Genomic DNA, 20,657 nt, shown 5'->3' on the forward strand with positions numbered 1-20,657 from the left:
ACTTTCATCGAGCTGTCCACAAGGACCCCAAGATCTCTCTCCTGATCTGTCACAGACAGCTCAGAACCCATTAGCCTATATGTGAAGTTTTGATTTTTTGCCCAGTTTTGCTCAGTTTCTAAGAAGCTAATGGAAACTGTGCATTACCCCTAGTTTCTAGAATTCTTGTTTATCTAAGCCAGTTTGTGGGTCCTCCTTATCTGCGGGTTTAGAACCTGCAGATTTGACCCAATATGGGTTCCGAACCCGTGTCTGGAAGACCCACAGAGGACCTTTGGACAAAACCAAAAGTGCCTTCTAGTTCCATCTGGGGGTGTTCTGAGGTAGGGGAGGCAAACCAGCTGTGCCTCACTGAGGAGCAAAGAGGTCATGCGCAGTCTCCCTGCACCTCAGAAGGCCAAGAAACTGGAAGTGCTTCTCAGAGGCCTTCTGAGGCACGGGAGGCTAAATAATTATTTCTTAAACAGATGCTGAGCAAATGTAATCTCTCTTAGTGGATAAAATATATTTGATAATGAAATAAGAGAAAATCCTTTAGAATCCAACTGGATTTGCCAGAGTTATTTGATGAAGCAAATGTTACTGCAATGTGTTCTGTATTCATGCAGCAGACTCCCAAAGGTAAAATCCACATTACATAATCATTTATAAATATCTTCTTTTTAAAAATACACATATGATTTTTCATTATCTATAGCTGAATCAAAAGATTAACACCCACTCACCTCTGAAATGCAAGAAGAGCCTTTCTCTGCAGGACCTCTTGCATCCCCCGCAAAGAAGCTAAAAACAGGTTTGAATTAGTGATGTTTAAGCAGAGACTTTCTATGAACATACAATTTTTTTAAACATGTACACTGTGAAAACAAATTGTAAATAAAATGTGCCTTTTTGATTGATTAGGTGCTAAATGCTGTACAGGACTGTCACTTTACACTGATAAATGAATACACACGATTTACTTACCATCTGTAGCTTGTAGGCTGTAAGTCAATCCGAGGGCTAAAAAACCTTTGGCTTTGAACTCTGATGTTTTGTCCCCCACATCAACCACCATTCTGGCAAACCTTTCTGCTTCTTCCAACTAAAAGCAAAAAATCCAGTTTGATACAGGACTAGAGGTGGGTTGAATCCCTATCCAATTCTGAAAGGGTTTGTTTAAATCAGATTACTGTCATAACTAACTTCATCCTCAAAATCCACCTTTCCCATCAAGTCAGTGGCACAATCCCCTAAAATCTCATACGGTAGCAACTAAGCCTAGGTATGCTTAACTGAAATCAGTGCATATTCTTCCCTTCATTACCCCCTTAGCCATTTCCCCTCTCCTTTTCCTGCAGTCTCCCTTCTTAATTATAGAATATAAGCTTCTTGGGGCAGGGAACTGTCCACTCATACTTTGTAAAGTGCCATGAATAGGGAGGGTGGAACAACTTCTCATCTATTCTTGATTCAAAGATTTAACAAAACAAAAAACAAAAAAAACAACTTACCCAATGAAGGGATCCCATACATAATTTGGCAGCAAGGAGTGGAATCGTAGCATCATCTGGCTTCAGACGTATACACTCTTTCAAGACTTTCACAGCTCGAGCAGACTGTACAAAAACATGTTGCAACATAAGACAACCAAGATAGCAGAATGCAGTAAGCATTTCGCAAGTTGCAGCTATAAGGTACAAAAAGGCTAAACAAATTTCAAACCAAATTTTGGTTTCAGTCTGTCATATGATTGGTAGGCACAGGTACAAGTTTTTAAAATATGAAGCAGCTACTGTGCAAAACAACCAGTTAGGCAAACATGTTGAGTTCCAGCCGCCTTGGATGCCCTTTGGGGAGAAAGGTGGAATACAAATCCTATGAATAAATCCAATAAATAAATATGTATACAATTCCCAAGGTACAAAAGTCAGAAAATTGCCTCAAGAGACATAGCAACATTAAGGAACCATGTTGCTCCAGACATGCAGCTATCTTGCCTTGTTTATTCAAGAAAGGAAAAGCGAGAGCATGCATCAACATTGCCCACTGTTTGATCCAGGAGACTTAAGGCATGAACTGAAACCACAGTTCAGGCAGGGATTTGCTTTAGTCATTTAGTCATTTTTAGTCATTACTAAAGTATTTTTTTGATCTGAAATGAATAAAATGGAAAATTTAAATTTCCTTTAGTAGGTTTTTTTAGTATGTTTAGCCAAATACATTTTTACCAGACTGAAACTGTATTATCTTTGTGAAATATGATTTTTTGACTTTTTGGTGAAAGATGTTCATCACAGGTTACAAGCCATGATGGGTACATGCAACCTCCTGATTTTAGAAATAGGCTACCTCGGAATGCCAGATGCAAGAGAGGGCACCAGGATGCTGGTCTCTTGTTGTGTTGTGTGCTCCCTGAGGCATCTGGTGGGCCAGTGTGAGATACAGGAAGCTGGACTAGATGGACCTTTGGTCTGACTTAGCAGAGTTCCTCTTATTTTCTTATAGGATGAATACAAATGTGGTATTGATAATGTGAATTGGGTTTGTTATTTGATGATAAACAGAAGTGAAGCTGCAATTCTGCACACATTTATCAAAATGCCTAAGCAGTGGTGATCCAATGTGTGCAGCAGGTTGCAGCCCAACATTACTATTAATAGCCATCTATGAAACAAAATCTGCAAAGAAACCTACTTTTCCTGCTGCCATTAAGGATAGTGCAAACTGATACCAAAGATGGAATTCTTCAAATGCAAACTTCATGGCTCTTTCTAAACACTAAAAAAAAAAATCAAAAAAAAAATCAGTCAATTATTTTAAACTAATTTTCCAAACATGATCTTTCCAAACATTACAGTGTAGGCTAGTCAGTGGTTCTCACACATTTAGCACCGGGACCCACTTTTTAGAATGAGAATCTGTCAGGACCCACTGGAAGTGATGTCATGATCGGAAGTGACATCATCAAGCAGGAACATTTTTAACAACCCTAGGCTGCAATCCTACCCACCCAGGAGTAAGTCCCATTACTATCACTGTTAAAAGAATATACATAATAGCTTGTTAAAAGTATATGTCTGTAACATTTCCCCAAATGCAGTCACATACTATGGTAGTCTAATATATTAAAAGTAAAATATTGAAATGTCCCACACTTTGAGATACACTGGTGTAGGCTATTGTATGGTATAGACAAAATAAGACTGTAAAGGAATGTGTACTCTGGAAGTGACGAATATATATGACTCAAACAACACAGTAAGCCAGGGACATGAAACTCAACTCTGAAGGGAAATTATATATTTTTCTTGATTTATGAAGAGATTTACAATTGGTATGCGCAACCTCCTGGTCTTGGAAGTAGGCTATGTCAGACTGCCAGATGCAAGGGAGTGGTAATTGGATGCAGGTCTTTTGTTGTCTTGTGTGCTCCCTGGTGGGACTGTGTGAGATACAGGAAGCTAGACTAGAAGGACCTTTTGTCCTGATCCAGCGGGGTCTGGCTTATGTTTTTACAAATTTTGTTAGTTTTAACCCAGTTTTTTCTTTCTAACCCCTCTCTGTTAACCCACTTTTCCCCTCACCATAGCAATGCTTTGCTCTCCTTCTACATCACTACAGATCTGATCCTAATTCTAAGTTAATCATCCCTCCTTTTCCTTTTCTACTCCCTCGTAGCCTCTTGCTCTTCTTGCTTATTTTAGGCCCATTCTGTGAATTGATTGGCAGTTCAGCTGTTGCTTTATTAAGAACTACCAATACACACTTCTGCCTAATTTCACATTTAAATCCATGCTTAGACTTCTGGATTGAGACAGACTGTTGAACCCATTGAGAAGAATCAATTTTCTCTTCTGCTTTTAATTTCAAGTGTTTTCCTTAATTCCATTTGATAGGCCCTCCATCAGAAGGAAACTTAACACCTCTCAGACTTGTGAGGTCACACAGTGCACAGGTTCTTGAATCTTCCATTTGTTTCAGAAGAAAAGTTCTAATGATCAGGACAACTGAATCAATAGCACGCTGATCTGGAGGACAAATGCACAAGCCAGTTTCTACTTGCTTCTATAAAAAGATAAAGGTGAGGAAATGCCAGTGAAGTTATAGCAAGTGAGTTCCACAGTAGGCTTGAGGTCAGAAATATGACCTTTCAGAGCAAGAGCACAGTGAGAAACGAGGTCACCTCTCTGACATATTCCTTTATAAACAGAAGCAGGCTTCTCTATACAATATCTATCCAATATATAGATAGTTTATCACAATGGCCAGTTGAGTATTGTTCTGTGATTTTCTAGCTAGGTCCTCTCATATTTTTACATAAAGTTAGAAAACTCATTTAACAAAAGATTGCAGGAATCTGCCTAGTTCCAGGTACACACATGCTCCAGTAGCTGTATCCAGTTACTGTGCTCTCTTTTTTTCTTATGCTTTAACATTTACAGACCAATCCATGTGGCCTCCGCTGTATCCAGTACAGCTTAGGAGCAGGCTGAACGTCTCTTCCGGGTTATGAGGATATTCTTCCCCTTACCCTGAGTAATGCCCCAGCTTGCCAATGGGGATACTTGGATCCCATGTAGGGTTTGCAGGCCAGGAGGGAGGATGGGATAAGGTGAAGGTCTAATCTGCCAATCCTGCCCCCTCCCAGACCAGTCCCACCTGCCCCAAGTCTGCTCTCCCTCTGCCTAGAGACAGATTGTGGAGCCAGAAATGAGGAAAATTATTATTATTATATTATTATTAACAGTATTTATATACCGCTTTTCAACTAAAAGTTCACAAAGCGGTTTACAGAGAAAAATCAAATAACTAAATGGCTCCCTGTCCCAAGGGCTCACAATCTAAAAAAGTGCAAATGAATACCAGCAGACAGCCACTAGAACAGACAGTGCTGGGGTGAGGTGAGCCAGTTACTCTCCCCCTGCTAAAAAAAGGAGCACCCACTTGAAAAAGTGCCTCTTACCCAATTAGCAGGGGTAAACCAAAATGATCAGAGGGCTGGAGCACCTTCTTTGCAATGAGACGCTTTTGGGGCTTTTTACTTTGGAAAAAAAGCTATTAATGGGAGATGTCATAATTGAGACTTTATGCATGGTGTGGAAAAGAAACATTTCTCACAATAGTAGAACCAGGGACAATAAATGAAACTGACTAGCATGCAGTTTAGGGTGGTCAAAAGGAGATACTTTTTCACACAGTGCATAATCAGTCTGTGGAATTCATTGCTACAAGTTGTGGTGATGGCCATTAACTTGCTGATTTTAAAAGGTGATTAGACAAATTCATGGAGCAAAGGTCTATCAACAGCTACCAGACATGGTGCTTATGGGGTACCTCCAGGTTCAGCAGCAATATGCCTCTAAATACTAGTTGCAGGGGAACAATGGCAGGAAAGAAATATAGTATCTCTTTCCTTCCTGCTTGTGGGTTTCTGTGACTAGATGGATTTTGGCCTGATCCAGCAGGGTTGTTCTTATGACCACTATCTGTAAGACTTTAGTCCTCCTATATCTATTCAAAATTAATTTTTGGTTCACAAAATTGCTTCACATAATAATTAATAGCCTGATACTGCACAGCCTTGGGCGCTTCTGTTCTAGAGGGGAAAAATGGGATGAAATGTTTTAAAATTAAAAAAAAACTTAAGAATTACTTTGTAAAACATTATTGCATTGCCAACCTAGAAATATCATTTACAATTCTAAGTAATCAGAGCTTTGGTCCCCCCTCATCAACTAGCTATCACGGCTTACCTCTGATAACATTTCATATTGACCTCTTCTTCCCAAGGCAATGGTAAGCAAGTCATAAACTACAGATGCACTTTGCAAACTGATGATGCGATCATTTTTGTGTTCAGGTATTCTGCTCAGAACAGCATCACGGTTAGCCTAGAAAGCAATACCAAAAATAAGAACAGAGGACAAAGATAGGGGGTCAGCATAGAAAACATGCTTGGCTTGGTTCTCAGACGTGGCAGAGCAAGTTCAGACTTTCATTGCTTCCAGTGAAGGAATTGCATTTCTTAAATGTTACAGAATCATACAATCAACTACAATAAATTAGTCCATCATTTGACTAATCTAATGACTAATAAGTTTGATTAAAGTCATTTGATGGACTAATACAAAGAAAGAATAGCAAAAACATTAACTAGCTTGTCTTAAGAAGTGTTTGTTGATTCATCTGAAGGCCGCAGTAAGTAATGGAGTCAATTGCTCTAACATTTATCTGTAAATTTTAAAGAACGTTTTAGTAGATAGTTACTTTTACCCTTAGGGAGATCATATGCTTTAGGTTTCAACACACTCTCTTATAACTAACATTTTAGGCTCTGAAGAAACCCAACGACATGAGCAAATAAGAGCAGGGAAATCTGACACCAGGGGGTGGCTTTTCACAGTGGTACATGGGGAACTACACACAAGCATTCTGCTTTTTATGAGCTTAACAATCCACACCCTGTCTTGAATGCACATCCCCAGATCAAGAATGTAATTCCTTTTGATCAACAAAACTGCAATTTCCTCTCTACACTGGATTTTAAGACAGCTCAAAAAACATGCACAGTTGCACACACAGGGATGGGAGAAAATTATTTCAATTATTTTAGGCCATCTTAAGGCAGTGATTTACAACTAGTTTGTCTGATGATATCAGCTCCTCCCCCCCAACTTACTAACACCAGTCCATGCATTGCTGACCATGAGAAAGAGCCCTTCACCAGCATGCTCCTGTTCAGGGAAAGAGAGGGACAATAGAATTCATAAGAGTGGCACAGCTTGTCTCTCTCATAAAATTTTCCTTCCCTTCTGGTCAAGCTGTGAGGTGTACTCCTTTTAACATACTTGAACGTTGTGGGTGAGTGGTGGGGGAATAAGCTATCATACCTGGGCCAAATCTGGTCCATGGGCCACCAGTTGCCAATGTTTAAAACCATTGTTTTAAACCATTTGCCTCAGCAAAAATAATTTAGAAAGTCATCTGTAGTGATCAACAAATGTCTAATAGTATTAGTTTGCCACAGTTGGACTCTACAGTTGTATTTTAAAATACAAGACAGATGGGATGCAAACATATGCAGAACAATTCAAAAGTGGGTCAAATACTTTTTTTATTTATAAAAAGTGGGTCCCACTTTTTTTTAGCAGGGGGAGAGTAACTGGCCCACCTCACCCCAGCACTGTCTGTTCTAGTGGCTGTTTGCTGGTATTCCTTTGCGTCTTTTTAGATTGTGAGCCCTTTTGGGACAGGGAGCCATTTAGTTATTTGATTTTTCTCTGTAAACCGCTTTGTGAACTTTTAGTTGAAAAGCGGTATAATAATAATAATAATAATAATAATAATAATAATAATAATAATAATAATAATAATAGCTATATAGTACAAGTCAGCAGAGGTTAAAAGTAATACACATAGCACGTGGCAAACCAGAACTAAGGGAAATTTGAAACACTGGAGTCAAGAGGCAAAAAACCAAGAAATCAGGGTCCATAATCATATAGCATACAGAGGCATAAAGACCAAAAAAATGGCTGCCCAGTAGCATAGCTACAGGGGACACAGGACTAGGTTCTGCAAGGCAACTCAACGAGTTGCAAGCTGCCTCTCCCCCTCCGCTGGAGCCATTCCCAGCTGCAAGAGCAAAGCAGAGGAGATGCCTCCGCTTTGCTTTCGCTGCAGGGAATGGCTCCAACGGCAAGGGCAAGGGGCAACCTGCATGGCATGTTGAGTTGCCCTGCAAAGCCTAGTGCTGTGCCCCCCTATAGCTATGCTACTGCAGCTGCCCAAAGTTGGACTGCCCTACTGTAGAACGTGCACAACGTACACTGTCATCTTGATGACTGCAGATTAATCCAATATGGAATAATTTTAAGTTTCAACATTGGGCATATATAAATAAAATTATTTAAAATTTATTTAATAATTGAAAGCACATTCGGTTAAAGGTGAAATCTTTTTTAATGTCCTATGGTGAGACTATGGGATAGAGTGCAATAAAAAACATTTTTAAATCACTGTAATTTAATCAGGGATTGTGGATCTAATTTTTCAACAAAGTGAATAAGCATAACAGTGTCCATCTTAATGGCAAAATGACTGTGCATGAGAAGAATCTGACTATTAGCTGGAGTACTTGTCCCATGACAACCTTATGTCCAATAGTTGAGTGTAAAGGCCTAAATGGTGATCTTTTACTCTTCCATCTGACAACCAAGCAAGGGGGGAAGAAGAGAGATGGAAGAAAAAAGAATTTATCCACTTGAGAGTTTATGGTTTTAGAGTCAGGAACTAATCCAGTGGGAAGTATTTGTAACACTCCTGTTTATTTAAAAAAAAACATACACCTCTCCTCTTGTAAAAAAGGCATCAAAGGGAGATACAATAATAAAAAATATAGCAAAATTTGTTGACATCTAAAAATGTTGATAGACATGAAATAAAATCTTTCAAATTATTTCAGTTTTAAATTATTTTGGTTAGTTAGAAGCAGCAAACACATGACTAAACCATTTAATAAAATCATTTTTTACACCTATTTCATAAGATGGTGCAACAGGGAAAGGCACAAAGTCAGCAAAACAACTTTGTGGAATTCCGCCAACGTGCACAAAGTTATTGGCTTGGATCCTGAGAACTGAGTTTTGCTCTCTGAACGAAGCTTTTCCCGCTTCCTCCTGCTGAGATCCCTTACCCCCTTGAAAGTCACTTTTTAGGGAAGGAGGGCTCACACAATAGAATTTAGGGTGGTATGGGAAGTGCTGCAACTGGATGAGGGAAACCAGAAAAAATTGGGAAACTCCTTGTGCAAGCAGAAGGAGGACAATTCTATGCTTGGGATAATTAGAAAAGGTATTGAGAACAAAACAGCTAATATTATAATGCCGTTGTATAAATCGATGGTAAGGCCACACCTAGAGATGAGGATGGAGATGGTGAGGCCAATACCTGGAGTATTGTGTCCAGTTCTGGTCACCACATCTCCAAAAGGACATAGTGAAAATGGAAAAGGTGCAAAAGAGCGACTAAAACGAAAGGTCTTGAGACCTTTCGGCGAGGCCTGAAGACCCTTCTGTTTAAATAAGCCTTCTGAGTTCTCAGCCTTTTTAACATCTTTTAATATTTTGTACAGGCCTGATTCTTTTATGATTTGCTGCTTCTCTATGCTCTTTTTACCTATTTTTTATCTGACTGCTGTTTTATGACATGTGTTAATATGTTTTTATTTGTTTTAAATTATGTTTTTTAATCTGTTGTAAGCCGCCTTGAGTCCCTTCGGGGAGAAAGGCGGGGTAAAAATAGTTATTATTATTATTATTATTACTGGGCTGGAGTGCCTTCCTTATGAGGAAAGGCTACAGTGTTTGGGCCTCTTCAGTCTAGAAAAGAGGCACTTGAGGGGGGACATGATTGAGCCATATAAAATTATGCAGGGAATGGATAGATTGGATAGAGAGCTGCTCTTTAGACTCTCACACAACACAAGAACCAGGGGACATCCACTAAAATTGAGTGTTGGGAGAGTTAGGACAGACAAAAGAAAGTATTTCTTTACCCAGCGTGTGGTTGGTCTGTGGAACTCCTTACCACAGCATGTGGTGATGGCATCTGGCCTAGATGCCTTTAAAAGGGGATTGGACAAGTTTCTGGAGGAAAAATCCATTATGGGTTACAAGCCATGATGTGTATGCGCAACCTCCTGATTTTAGAAATGGGTTATGTCAGAATGCCAGATGCAAGGGAGGGCACCAGGATGCAGGTCTCTTATTGTCTTGTGTGCTCCCTCAGGCATTTGGTGGGCCACTGTGAGATACAGGAAGCTGGACTAGATGGGCCTATGGCCTGATCCAGTGGGGCTCTTCTTATGTTCTTACATTCCATTCATGTTAGGGCTTTATGTTCACCTGTTTTAAAAATCAGCCAGCTACAGCCAATTATCAGCTGAGGTTAGGTTCCTAGAAACTCCAGCGGTACTGAATCTGTGGAGAGGAAGTCGTTGATCCTATTGGATCAATGGGGTTAGGGGGAAGGTTGGCTTACCTCCCAGCAGCAGAGACCCTCAGCAAGGCAGTAGAGGCCTTCAAAATGGCACCTGCAAACAGCACCTTTAGAATGGCAGTGGGGAGCTTCAGAATGTCAGCAATACTCAGCTGGTAGTGGCTCCCCAATGTTTTATGCGGAGAGGTATTTCTGGCTCCCCAAGATTCTCTTAAAGAGAGTTGAGGTGGCGCTGGCCTTTGTGGGAGCTATGCCATCTGTAAGCTCTTTTCTTTACTACTGTGTTCAACCAGGTTTATTTATTTATTTAGAATATGGCATATAATACATGGACTTGGGCCAGTATACGCCCTCAGTTTGCAGCCAGACACAATGTGGTACATGGTTTGGGGGGGAGAACCCACAATCACACTGAGTGGTAGATACTAGCCCTCATTTGAACACCAAGTCCTAACTAACACCATGTAGGGTACGGATCCTGTTCAAAGGTTTCCAGTGCTGATGAGGTAAGTCGAAACCTGGCACCTTAAGTGTAGGATCGTCTACATATCTACCCATTTCTGGGCATTCAACTGCCCATTTAGCTCTCCATTGGGCATTGATGTTAAAATTGTTGGGCAGATGTTGTGCGAGTGCCAGAGAAGGCTTCCTGGATTTGAGCTTACCGACTGATAGATGAGGAAGATCTGCACGCACTGGTAAAAGTGGGTTGTTGGTGACTTTTCTGTATTCTTTCACTAAAGCCTCTTGTCTCCATAGGGTTGGTGGTGCTATGTGGCTCAAAATGGGGAGCCAATAGACAGTGGGTCTTATATAGCCGCTTATGATCCTCATGTTTTCATTTAATCTGGCATCAATCTTGCTAGTATGACAGCTGTTGAGCCATACTGGAGCACAGTATTCTGCTGCGGAGTAGGTTAATCCTAATGTTGATGTACTGAGAGTAGTGGCTGAAGCTCCCCATCTTGTTCCTGTTAATTTCTGGAGTATGTTGTTCCTGGTATTGTATTTTGTGGCCGTGTTCTCGAGGTATGGCTTATAAGAGAGAGTCCGGTTCAAAGTTACTCCAAGATATTTTGGATGGGCATTGTAAGGAAATAGGTTGCAGCTGCTTACTGAAAAACCCATGTGCTATGAGAAATAATGGCTGGAGACCAAGGCCAGCAAATTGGTGAACCCCTGCTATCTGGACAGCTAACAAGCAGAGGTTATGCATACAGGATGTTTCCATAATAAGAGTAGCAGTACCTGAAGCATTAGGGGGTAATGATGTAACAGAAGTAATGCAAAGAAATCTAGCTCACTTACCATAGATTCACTAATTAGCAGCAGCAAGAGAGCTTCTTCAGTATTCTCTTGAGGACAGAAAATGCTGTTAAAAATTGAACATCCATTACCTTAAAAATCAAGCTGCTTATTTACATACAATACTTAACTACTTGCCACATTTTGCATAATTAATGATTTGCAAACAGATTCAGTGTACCAGAAAACCCATTTTGGTTCTCATAACAGCAAATCAAATTACGTAAATAAAGTTATTTTTAAAAGATGCTTAGAAGTGTAGCAAGCAGCAATACCATAGTAATCAGTACTAAAAACAGTCAAACAATTTGAAATTTTGAAACTGCAAAGTGCCACAGTGAGCACAAATGAGAAAGCCCACCCACAGGCTTCTGCAGGTTTAGAATTAAAGTAGGCACTCAGTAGCCAGTAGACTGGTTTTCCCTGAATACTTACATTTGGACCAAAACATCTTCCATGTTATCTGTTTTAGTACTTGTCATGCCCTCAGTAGCATTAATTTACTTGAATCATTATGTATCTACATTCCCATCCACCCCCCACTAGTTCTTGCAAGTCCAGTTGGTTTGTTGTATAGTGTTAACATCACTTAGAATATGGAGAGCAGGTAAGAATAAATGTGGTGCTTCTTAAAGAGATATATCTGTAACTTCATGGGGTAGCAAAAAATGAAAACAATCTAGACTTTTTGGATTTAATCACAGGATGGTGGTTCTTTCCTGCCTCATAATATAGAGTGATCTTACTTGATATCGCTTTCCTCTCTCCCCAAATATTAACAAAAGACATACAGCAATTTAAGTGCCTTCTTCAGTGTTAAATATAGAAAATAAACCTCTTTATTTAAGAACAAATGCCAGAAGAACCAGTTTTCTCTTGAGAATTTTATGATGCCATTCCTTTAAGAAAACACTTCAAAAATATTTTACTCTATGCATAACTTAAAATATCAAAAAGCCTGATAAGATAACATTCCTCCAACTCTTCATACCCACAGTACTAACTGAATGCATTCATAAGCGACCTGCAAACATACTTAACCATGGAAGATTATCTTGATATCTATTGTACTTAAAATTATTTTTCTCAATACATTTTTGTGTTTCAAAAAATCTTTATCCAGCTCAAAGTGATATGAATTTTTAAAGATACCACAGTAGGCACTGTAGTGTAAGATTAGTTTCTGTAATTATTTTTCTGGTATTCCAGTGAAATATTCAAACACATGTTTCAATATTTCCTTTATCATTAACAAAAGACTAGAATCATTATTTTAATTGCTCTCCTACCATTCTGAAACAATGCCTAAGAAACTACAGTTACAAATCAATTTCCTTAATTTGAATACCTTAACACAACAGTGAGAAAATTGTTTAGCCCCTTGTATTCTTATAGTCTTCTAACTTCAGTTTTGCAATGTTAGAATAGTACAGTATAAAAATGCACATCAACATAGTGCTACAATGATAATGATGAGGAATTCAAATATTCAAAGGTTTTGTTCACTTCACCGTATTTTAAATCCTACTCTAGTCCAACACAAAGGCTCAAGTCTGGTAAAAAAAAGTGTGAAAGTTCAAAAACTGCACAGAAAGCATGCAAAGGTACATGCTTTTGTGAAAGCTGCACAGGACTGGACATGTGTCCAAGGGAAGGGAATTAATTGCCAACTGATAGCAGAAATGCAAACTTCAGGAAGGTTGAGTCTGGAGCAGGATTTCAGAGATTCAAAACCCTCTTCAAAGGAAAAGTGGACTCTTTGACTCTCTGAAATTCTCTGCCTGGCAAAGCTTGCGGGACCTCTCCCCCCCCCTCCATTTACTTACTAGGGCTCTGCAGCAGCAGTAAGAACGTAACAAGTGTAGGAGAGCAGTTTTTTGTTTCTTCTCTCCATTTATTTTCATGGTCATTGCAGTGTAGCCAGAAGAAGTCAAAATAGGAAGGAGGACTTGGGAAGACTTTCTTTATCCCTACCCACCCCTGTTCATCTCAGCACACTGCCCTGTAGTTCTGGAAACACAGGGATATTCAAAATGTTCCTTGAGACTTGTAGTCTTTCCTAGGGAAGACTGCGATAGTCACACGCCATGGAAAATTGATGGGTGAAGCTGCTGCTTGCCTGCATCAGGCTGCCCTAGTAAGCAAAGGAGAAGTGTTGCGGGCAGAGTGAGAGGGACAGAAAGGTTGACAAACTGGGCATTTACTGAGCATTGAAACAGTTTGGTGAATGATCACATTTCCCCCATTTTAGGGGGGGGGGGATCAGATTTTTCTGGACCATTTTCTTGACCATGCTATCCTAACACAACAGGCAGTTGATAAATTCAAGAGTATGAATTGTTTACATATGTAGGACCAGTAAGTCAAAGGTTTCACTGTCTGAAGGCAGCACAGTAAAATTCACTTAAGGAGTCTCTGAGCAATAAAGGTACAACATGCAAATTTTAAAGAGCAATTTTTTCACATATATTGGGTGTAACTATGTCCACCAAAAAGGTGGTTTTCTTTTTCCAGCAACACCTTTCACGCCCCATGAATTTAAGGACTGCATCCCCACATTTTATTAGCCAAATACAGAAAGCACGACTATTACAATACACCATGCATATTAAACAAAGATATAAAAACCAACTCAAAACCTTACTTTTCTCCAGAGTACACCCGTGGCCTTCTGCTAAGTGCATAATTTTTAGTGTTTGCACCTTTCCAGAGGGGATCATCCAGGGGGGACTGATGAGGAGGGTCATCTAGAGGGTTCCAGTAACTTTGTTCACACATGCCTCGTAGCAATATCTCTGCTAACTGCCTTGCTATTGTCTGTTAATATGGAAAAATGTTTTCCAAGTTTAACAATGTACAAAAACAGATTGCAAAATCAAGAATATTAGGAAGATTATAAAAATGCTGGTTATGAGTATTAAAACAAACCTTCATTGTAAGTCTTCTTACAAGATAAGAACAGATAAGATACAATACATAATAGATACTGGTCAAGTTTATTATCAGAATTACTTACTCTTATTTTACAATATTGCATAAGAATGTGTGATTATAAAATTATTACAGAACTGTGTTATCTTCTAGTTGTGGCAGTATACAGGACATTGTCTAGTTATAAGTTTTAACACTGTTAATTAAAATTATAAAAACTCACCATTCGTAGATTTTGCGTAGTCCTCGTTTCAACAGCTCTTAGAATCTCTCTAAATCTACCGACTCCTCTTGTCAAATTCCTGTACATGTACATAGAATTCAACAATAGTTCTAGCTAATGTGCTTTCATATTTCACTCTTTGTTACATACAGTGTGTGAAATTAAAATGACTTATTCATTTGTTGAACTTGATTCAGTAACACATTCTTCATCCACTTTTGTAAAGATCAAATAACTTTTCCACTCAGGATCACAAAAGTTTCACAACTCCAAAATATACAAATCAAAAGACATAAAAGAAAAAGCACCTAACACACCAACCATTATTTGAGCTTTCATAGCTCAAAGCAGGTTGCTGTCCCAGTGTGCCCAAATGTCAACAAACCAACCAAAAAGTACCTTATCCAGATAAGAAGGTAGCACAACAAAGTAGTAAACTGAAGTAATAATGAAGTTGAAGGTCATAAAACTGGCAAACAGTTTTACATGGATTATTCTAGTGCCAGCAATGCACATGATGCTTTATGCCAAGTAGAAAGGCAGGTACCAGTCCCAGAGGACTTGCAATCTGAAAACCAACATGAAGGAGACAAGGGGGAAGGAGCTGGGGTATTAAAGGGAAGCACATAGAATTGTTTCAATAATACACACTTATTTACAAAACGGAATGGAACCTAAGGTGTAGTGCCACCGAAATGCTTCAGGAAAAAGGTATATTTTCAGAAGGGATTCTGAAAAGGATTTGGAGATTGTGAGTGAGGGAGCACCTTGCAGGTGTTCCAGAAGACAGTTATAAGCATAAGGGGCAGCAAAGGATTAGGGGCAGAGTCACAGCCCAATGCTGAGCTGCCCAGGGTGCACGGCTGCAGTGGCACCAAAAATGGCTGCCGCTGCATCATGTGCGCCCAAGGCAGCCGCCGGTGGCATCTTGGGAGAAGGGGACTTCCCCAGGGTAAGCGCAGTAGCCCCGCAATGGGGTTACTTGATTCACCACTAACCCAAAGGTGTGTGGTGAATCACGTGTAAGGCGGCAAGCCCTACGTGTAAGGCGGCTTTGAATTTGGTGGATTATTTATTTTACTTAGCTATATCAACAGCTTTGTGAACTACTTGTGCTGCTGAGACGGTTCCACCTCCCTCACAGGCCCAATGCACCTCCCAGGCTGTCCTCCTCCTGCCCACTTCGGTTTTCCCCCTACCCTCTCCAACCTGTGTGAGCCAGCCCAAACATGCCCTCTCCAGGCGCAGATGTGGCCTTGCTAGGCCAGTATACGTCCTTGTTCTGGCCTAGCCTGCTCCCAGGTAGCTACAAACGTGCTTTACAGCATGTTTACGACACTGGGGCGGATTGCTCTGCCCATCATTAATTTACATCAAGTTGGTCTTTTTCTTTGATTTAATCATTGATTTAAATCAGGGGTGTCCAAAGTTTTCAGCAGGGGGGCCACATCATCTCTCTAACAGTGCGTTGGGGGCCGGGGAAAAAAAGAATTAACTTACATTTAAAATTTGAATAAATTTACATAAGTTTACATAAATTAATATACTAGAGGTGGAACTTATATGAATGAATGAAGGTCTTGCAACAGCTCAAGGCCTATAAAAAGCCTTGCACAAAGCAAGGCTGGCCTTTTCTTTGCTGCCGCTACTGCGTCACAGATGTGAAACACCAAGCAGTGGAGGGAGCCCTCATCCCACAGCTAACGCGAGAGGTCAAACAGTCGCCCTCACCCTGAGAGCAGTTGCGTCAAGCTAACATGGGCCCAGCAAGTTTCCAGAGGGCCAGTGGCTCATTGGAGACTGGAGTGTCCCTGAGGGCCACATTGGGAGTCCTTGAGGGCCACAAGTGGCCCCAGGGCCAGGGTTTGGGCACCCCTGAATTAAATCATCACTCTGAAAGTATTGTCTTTCAAATTAAAGGTTAATGTCTAGATCAGCATTTCTACACTCCATTAAAATTTATTCTGCCATCTGTGCGACTTGTGTTGGATCACATGCATTTGGTTCTTGCTTCAGTTTGATTTCTGAAATATTCTGAGTACTTGGTCAACCATTTATCTAAAAATCTATCATTGTTATGTTATGGTAAATGAAATTTTAGACATTAGCCATATATTTGCACTTATCACTTGAGTTGGTGCAGATGTAGCACTGCTGATTGCTTAATCATAGTTAATGAGGAGGACATATTGTATACTCTTGCTCTTAATGCATTTCTTCCCTGCCCACAGGTGTACACATTTGATCCCTGTTGTGTATACACAACATCGAGCAGAAATGGCTTAACTTGCTTCCTACTACATCATGAAAAAAATTGCCCTTTAGCAGAGGCACCCACTTTGTGCCTACTGCCGGAGTGCGGAAAGATGGGGATAGCTGGGGGTAGCTGCTCAGCTCTGAGCCTATGTTCCAGCTGTGCCACCAACAATCTGCCTTAGCAGTAGCTGATTCATCTAGATTTCATTTTCAGTTTTCCCCCTTAAATTTTCTTAAAATGACTGAATCTTCATCCTTGACTGAAAACTCAGCATGCTTTACAGGTCGACCCATTCGTAAAAATATGAAGTAGCTTTTACCAAGTCAGACCATTGGTTCATTTAACTCACTCATTTATTCCTATTGCCAACTTCTCTCCAAGGTCTATGCCTGTTCTCCAACTCTTTTTTAAACTAGAGATGATAAGGATTGAACTTGGGATCTTGTAATGTGCTCTAACACTGAGCTGTTACATCTTTACTATATATTTTGTAACTAGGCTATACGCAGAGTTTGAGTTATTCAGCCAAAGTTAATTCATTCACACGAGTAAGTGAAATTCAGTTCTTCCACCTCCTTGACTTCCCTAGCTCAGTGTTTCTCAAACTGTGGGTCAGGACCCATTAGGTGAGTCATAAGCCAATTTCAGGTGGGTCCCCATTCATTCAATATTTTATTTTTAATATATTAGACAATGGTATGTAACTGCATTTGGGGAAATGTTACAGATCTGTACTTTTAACTGGCTAATATATACAGTGGTACCTCGCATAACGAATGCCCCGCGCAGCGAAAAACCCGCAGAACGAAAGCGGTGTGCGAAGTTTGGTAACTCGCATAACAAATTTTTATGACTTATGTTTCGCATAACGAATTTTTTTTTTATTGTCCTGGTTTGTCTTAAGGGGGGGGGATCTTCATGTCCCTTTATGATCCCGTTCACCCTAGTAAGTGGCGGATCTTCATGTCCCTTTATGATCCCGTCCACCCTAGTAAGGGGCGGATCTTCATGTCCCTTTATGATCCCGTTCACCCTAGTAAGGGGCGGATCTTCATGTCCCTTTATGATCCCGTTCACCCTAGTAAGGGGCGGATCTTCATGTCACTTTATGATACTGTCCACCCTAGTAAGGGGAGGATCTTCATGTCAGCTTGCTCCCAGGAAAGTGTGCACAGGATTACAGCCTTCAAACTCCCCACTCAGCATCCCCCCATCACTCACTCACCCTCTCACTGCCCCATTTCCTTCACGTTTCCCCCCATGATCACGGCAAAAGCAAGCAATTGAGTGTAGCTGCTATGTCCTCCCCAGCTTAGAGCACAATCCTGTGCGTGTCTCCTCAGAAGTAAGTCCCATTGTGCTTACTCCCAGGAAAGTGTGCACAGGATTACAGCCTTCAAGCTCCCCACTCAGCATCCCCCCCTTTTTGAAATCCTCAGTACAGTATGTATGCCTTTAAAGAGCACTTAATAAACACTTTGTAAACCAAATTTGACTTTGTTCTGACTTTTCTTGCCCATAGGAACGGATTAATTAAATTTCAATGCATTCCTATGGGAAAACGCGCTTCGCAAAACGAAAAACTCGCATAACGAAAGGACTCGCGGAACGGATTAATTTCGTTATGTGAGGCACCACTGTATATGATTTTAGTCAATGGGACTTACTCCTAGGCAAGTGTGGTTAGAACCACAGCCTAGGATTGTTAAAACTTTCTGCTTGATGATGTCACTTCCGGTCATGACATCACTTCTGGTGGGTCCTGACAGATTTGCATTCTAAAAAGTGGGTCATGGTGCTAAACGTTTGAGAACCACTGCACTAGCCGTGCCCTAGCCCATAGTGCTCTTGCCTATGTATGCCCCCCCTTTCCACAGCACATAATACCTCCTAACCCAGGGCAGTACCTCCTACCGCTAGGTAAAAATCAATCTGAAGTAAGAGATTTTCATAGCAGGAACAAATAAAAAAAGCTCTAAGTGAAGATTTCTTGTCAATGAAAGGCATTCATTTTATATTAAATATACTTTATTAATCACTATTCAATAAATAAAATTCCTTTAATTTTGATCCATTTGGCAATGTTTTCATAACTGACAATCTGTGTATATTGTTCTAATACAGGGACTGAGACATCATTCAATGTTTCACCTGAAGCAGCAAAATGCAACCAGCATATTTATTAGGGATATCAAACTAATCAGGCTATGTAAATCTCAAGTCCACCTTCTGCTTAATACCTTCCAAGGTGAGCAACATGTAACCAAACATGATCTGTTATCTGCTTTTTAAATGCAGAATACCATTTTCAAAAGATTGAATTTATCCAACTTCGCACTAGATGGATCGTTACCTTTAAACTAGCAGGTTGACAAGCCTTAAATTCATCACGTTCACTTGAATTTCAGATCAAATCTGGATCTAAAATAAATAGAATCTTAAAAAAAAAAAATTCCTGAATTCAACAAATACTACAACCATGGTATTGCTAGCTTCACACAAATGAGATTAATAGTTTATTGGTGCTTGGGCCAAGCAGGCATCCTAACTAATGAAATAGTACTTCACTCAGAAATCTTTTAAGGGGCAAATACTGGGGAAGCATATAAAATAGGAACGGGGGGGGGGGGCTTTAAAATTTTGCCAATAGATTTTTTTTCTCTGTAAACAGCCTGGGGGATATGCAACTGGGGTTAAAGCTATCCCCTAACCCCCCCCTGTGGTTTCCGCTATTCCATGTACACACAATATTTTAAAAATAAAGCCCCAGTCTTATTACACATACCTCATCATATATACCTTGGTCCTTACCAGTGCTTTTTTTGTAAATAAAAAGGTGCAGGAACTCACAACTTGTTAATCTTTTATTTAATTTATTTATTTATTTATTTATTTTTAAACCATTTTTTATTTGAGAAATAAAATATTTTTTATGTGCTTCCCCCCTAAAGATGAACTTACTTCTGAGTAGACATGCATAGGATTGGGCTGTCAATCTCCACATCCACTTCCCTTAGCTACTTTTTCTACACATGGGGAAAAATACTGTACAGGTGCACTTGTATCGTGTAGTATGTAGTGTGGCAATACTTCAAGGAGAGGAAGCAGTGAATGGATTCCAAAAAATGGCTTACATGAGTTCCACGTAATAAAATTACTCTAAGCAACTGTGGGAGTAAGAACAAAAAAGGAATTCTTACACGAGAGGGGTCCTTAGGTGCACACAGAAGCAGCTACATTTGAAAACAAGCGATTAAATATGGTTTAATTCAGGTATCAGAATACTCTGATACCTTTTGGCATGCAATTGTATGTTCTCTGCTGCCCTGAGCACCTGCTGTGCATTGCTGGAGAGGAGCTGCAAATATATATCTCTGCCAGGATTAAGAGCCCAATCCTAGGTATGTCTACTCTGAAGTAAGTCTTGTTCTAGTCAATGGAGCTTGCTCCCAGGAAAGTGCCCAGGGTTGCAGCCTAAGAGCCCAAGAGCCCAATCCTATGCATGTCTACTCAGAAGTCCACTTTAGTGAATGGGGTTTACTGTGGATAGGATGGCAGCCTCAGGGCCCAATCCTGTGCCTGTCTCCTCAGAAGTCAGTCCCATTAGAGGCAGTGGGGCTTCCTCCCAGGAAAGTGTGGAGATGACTGCAGCCTCAGAGCCCTTCCTCTGCCTGTCTACTCAGGCTGCAAGGCTATGACACTTTCCTGGGAGTAAGCCCCATTGAACACAATGGAACGTACTTCTGAGTAGACATGCTTGGGCTCTCAGGCTGCAAGGCTATGCACTCTTTCCCAGGAGCAAGCCCCATTGAGCACAATGAGACTTACTTCTGAGTAGACACGCCTAGGCTCGTGCTGCAGATTGGCACGGGGCTGCACCAGGCAGCTTCCTTCCCCTTCTCCTCCGCCAAGCCAGTACCTGGGCGTTCCGTGGGTGCAGCAGCCTGTCTCCCTGGCTGA

The 20,657-nt window shown here is 40.5% G+C and overlaps 1 protein-coding gene across 4 annotated transcripts in view; it reads right to left on the reverse strand.

Moving 5' to 3' along the window:
* Positions 1-20,657, reverse strand: part of TTC7B (tetratricopeptide repeat domain 7B) — a 155,925-nt gene that overhangs the window by 89,621 nt on the left and 45,647 nt on the right. For all 4 annotated transcript variants that reach the window (XM_066628375.1, XM_066628367.1, XM_066628358.1 and 1 more), the window contains exons 6-13: positions 14,441-14,519; positions 13,931-14,103; positions 11,290-11,353; positions 5,736-5,873; positions 2,677-2,760; positions 1,494-1,598; positions 967-1,084; positions 726-783 (exon numbers count right to left, since the gene is read on the reverse strand). In XM_066628375.1, the coding sequence (XP_066484472.1) occupies positions 726-783; positions 967-1,084; positions 1,494-1,598; positions 2,677-2,760; positions 5,736-5,873; positions 11,290-11,353; positions 13,931-14,103; positions 14,441-14,519 (819 nt within the window). The remainder of the gene's footprint in view (positions 1-725; positions 784-966; positions 1,085-1,493; positions 1,599-2,676; positions 2,761-5,735; positions 5,874-11,289; positions 11,354-13,930; positions 14,104-14,440; positions 14,520-20,657) is intronic.

Source organism: Tiliqua scincoides, chromosome 1 (assembly GCF_035046505.1).
Source record: "Tiliqua scincoides isolate rTilSci1 chromosome 1, rTilSci1.hap2, whole genome shotgun sequence".
NCBI lineage: Eukaryota > Metazoa > Chordata > Lepidosauria > Squamata > Scincidae > Tiliqua > Tiliqua scincoides.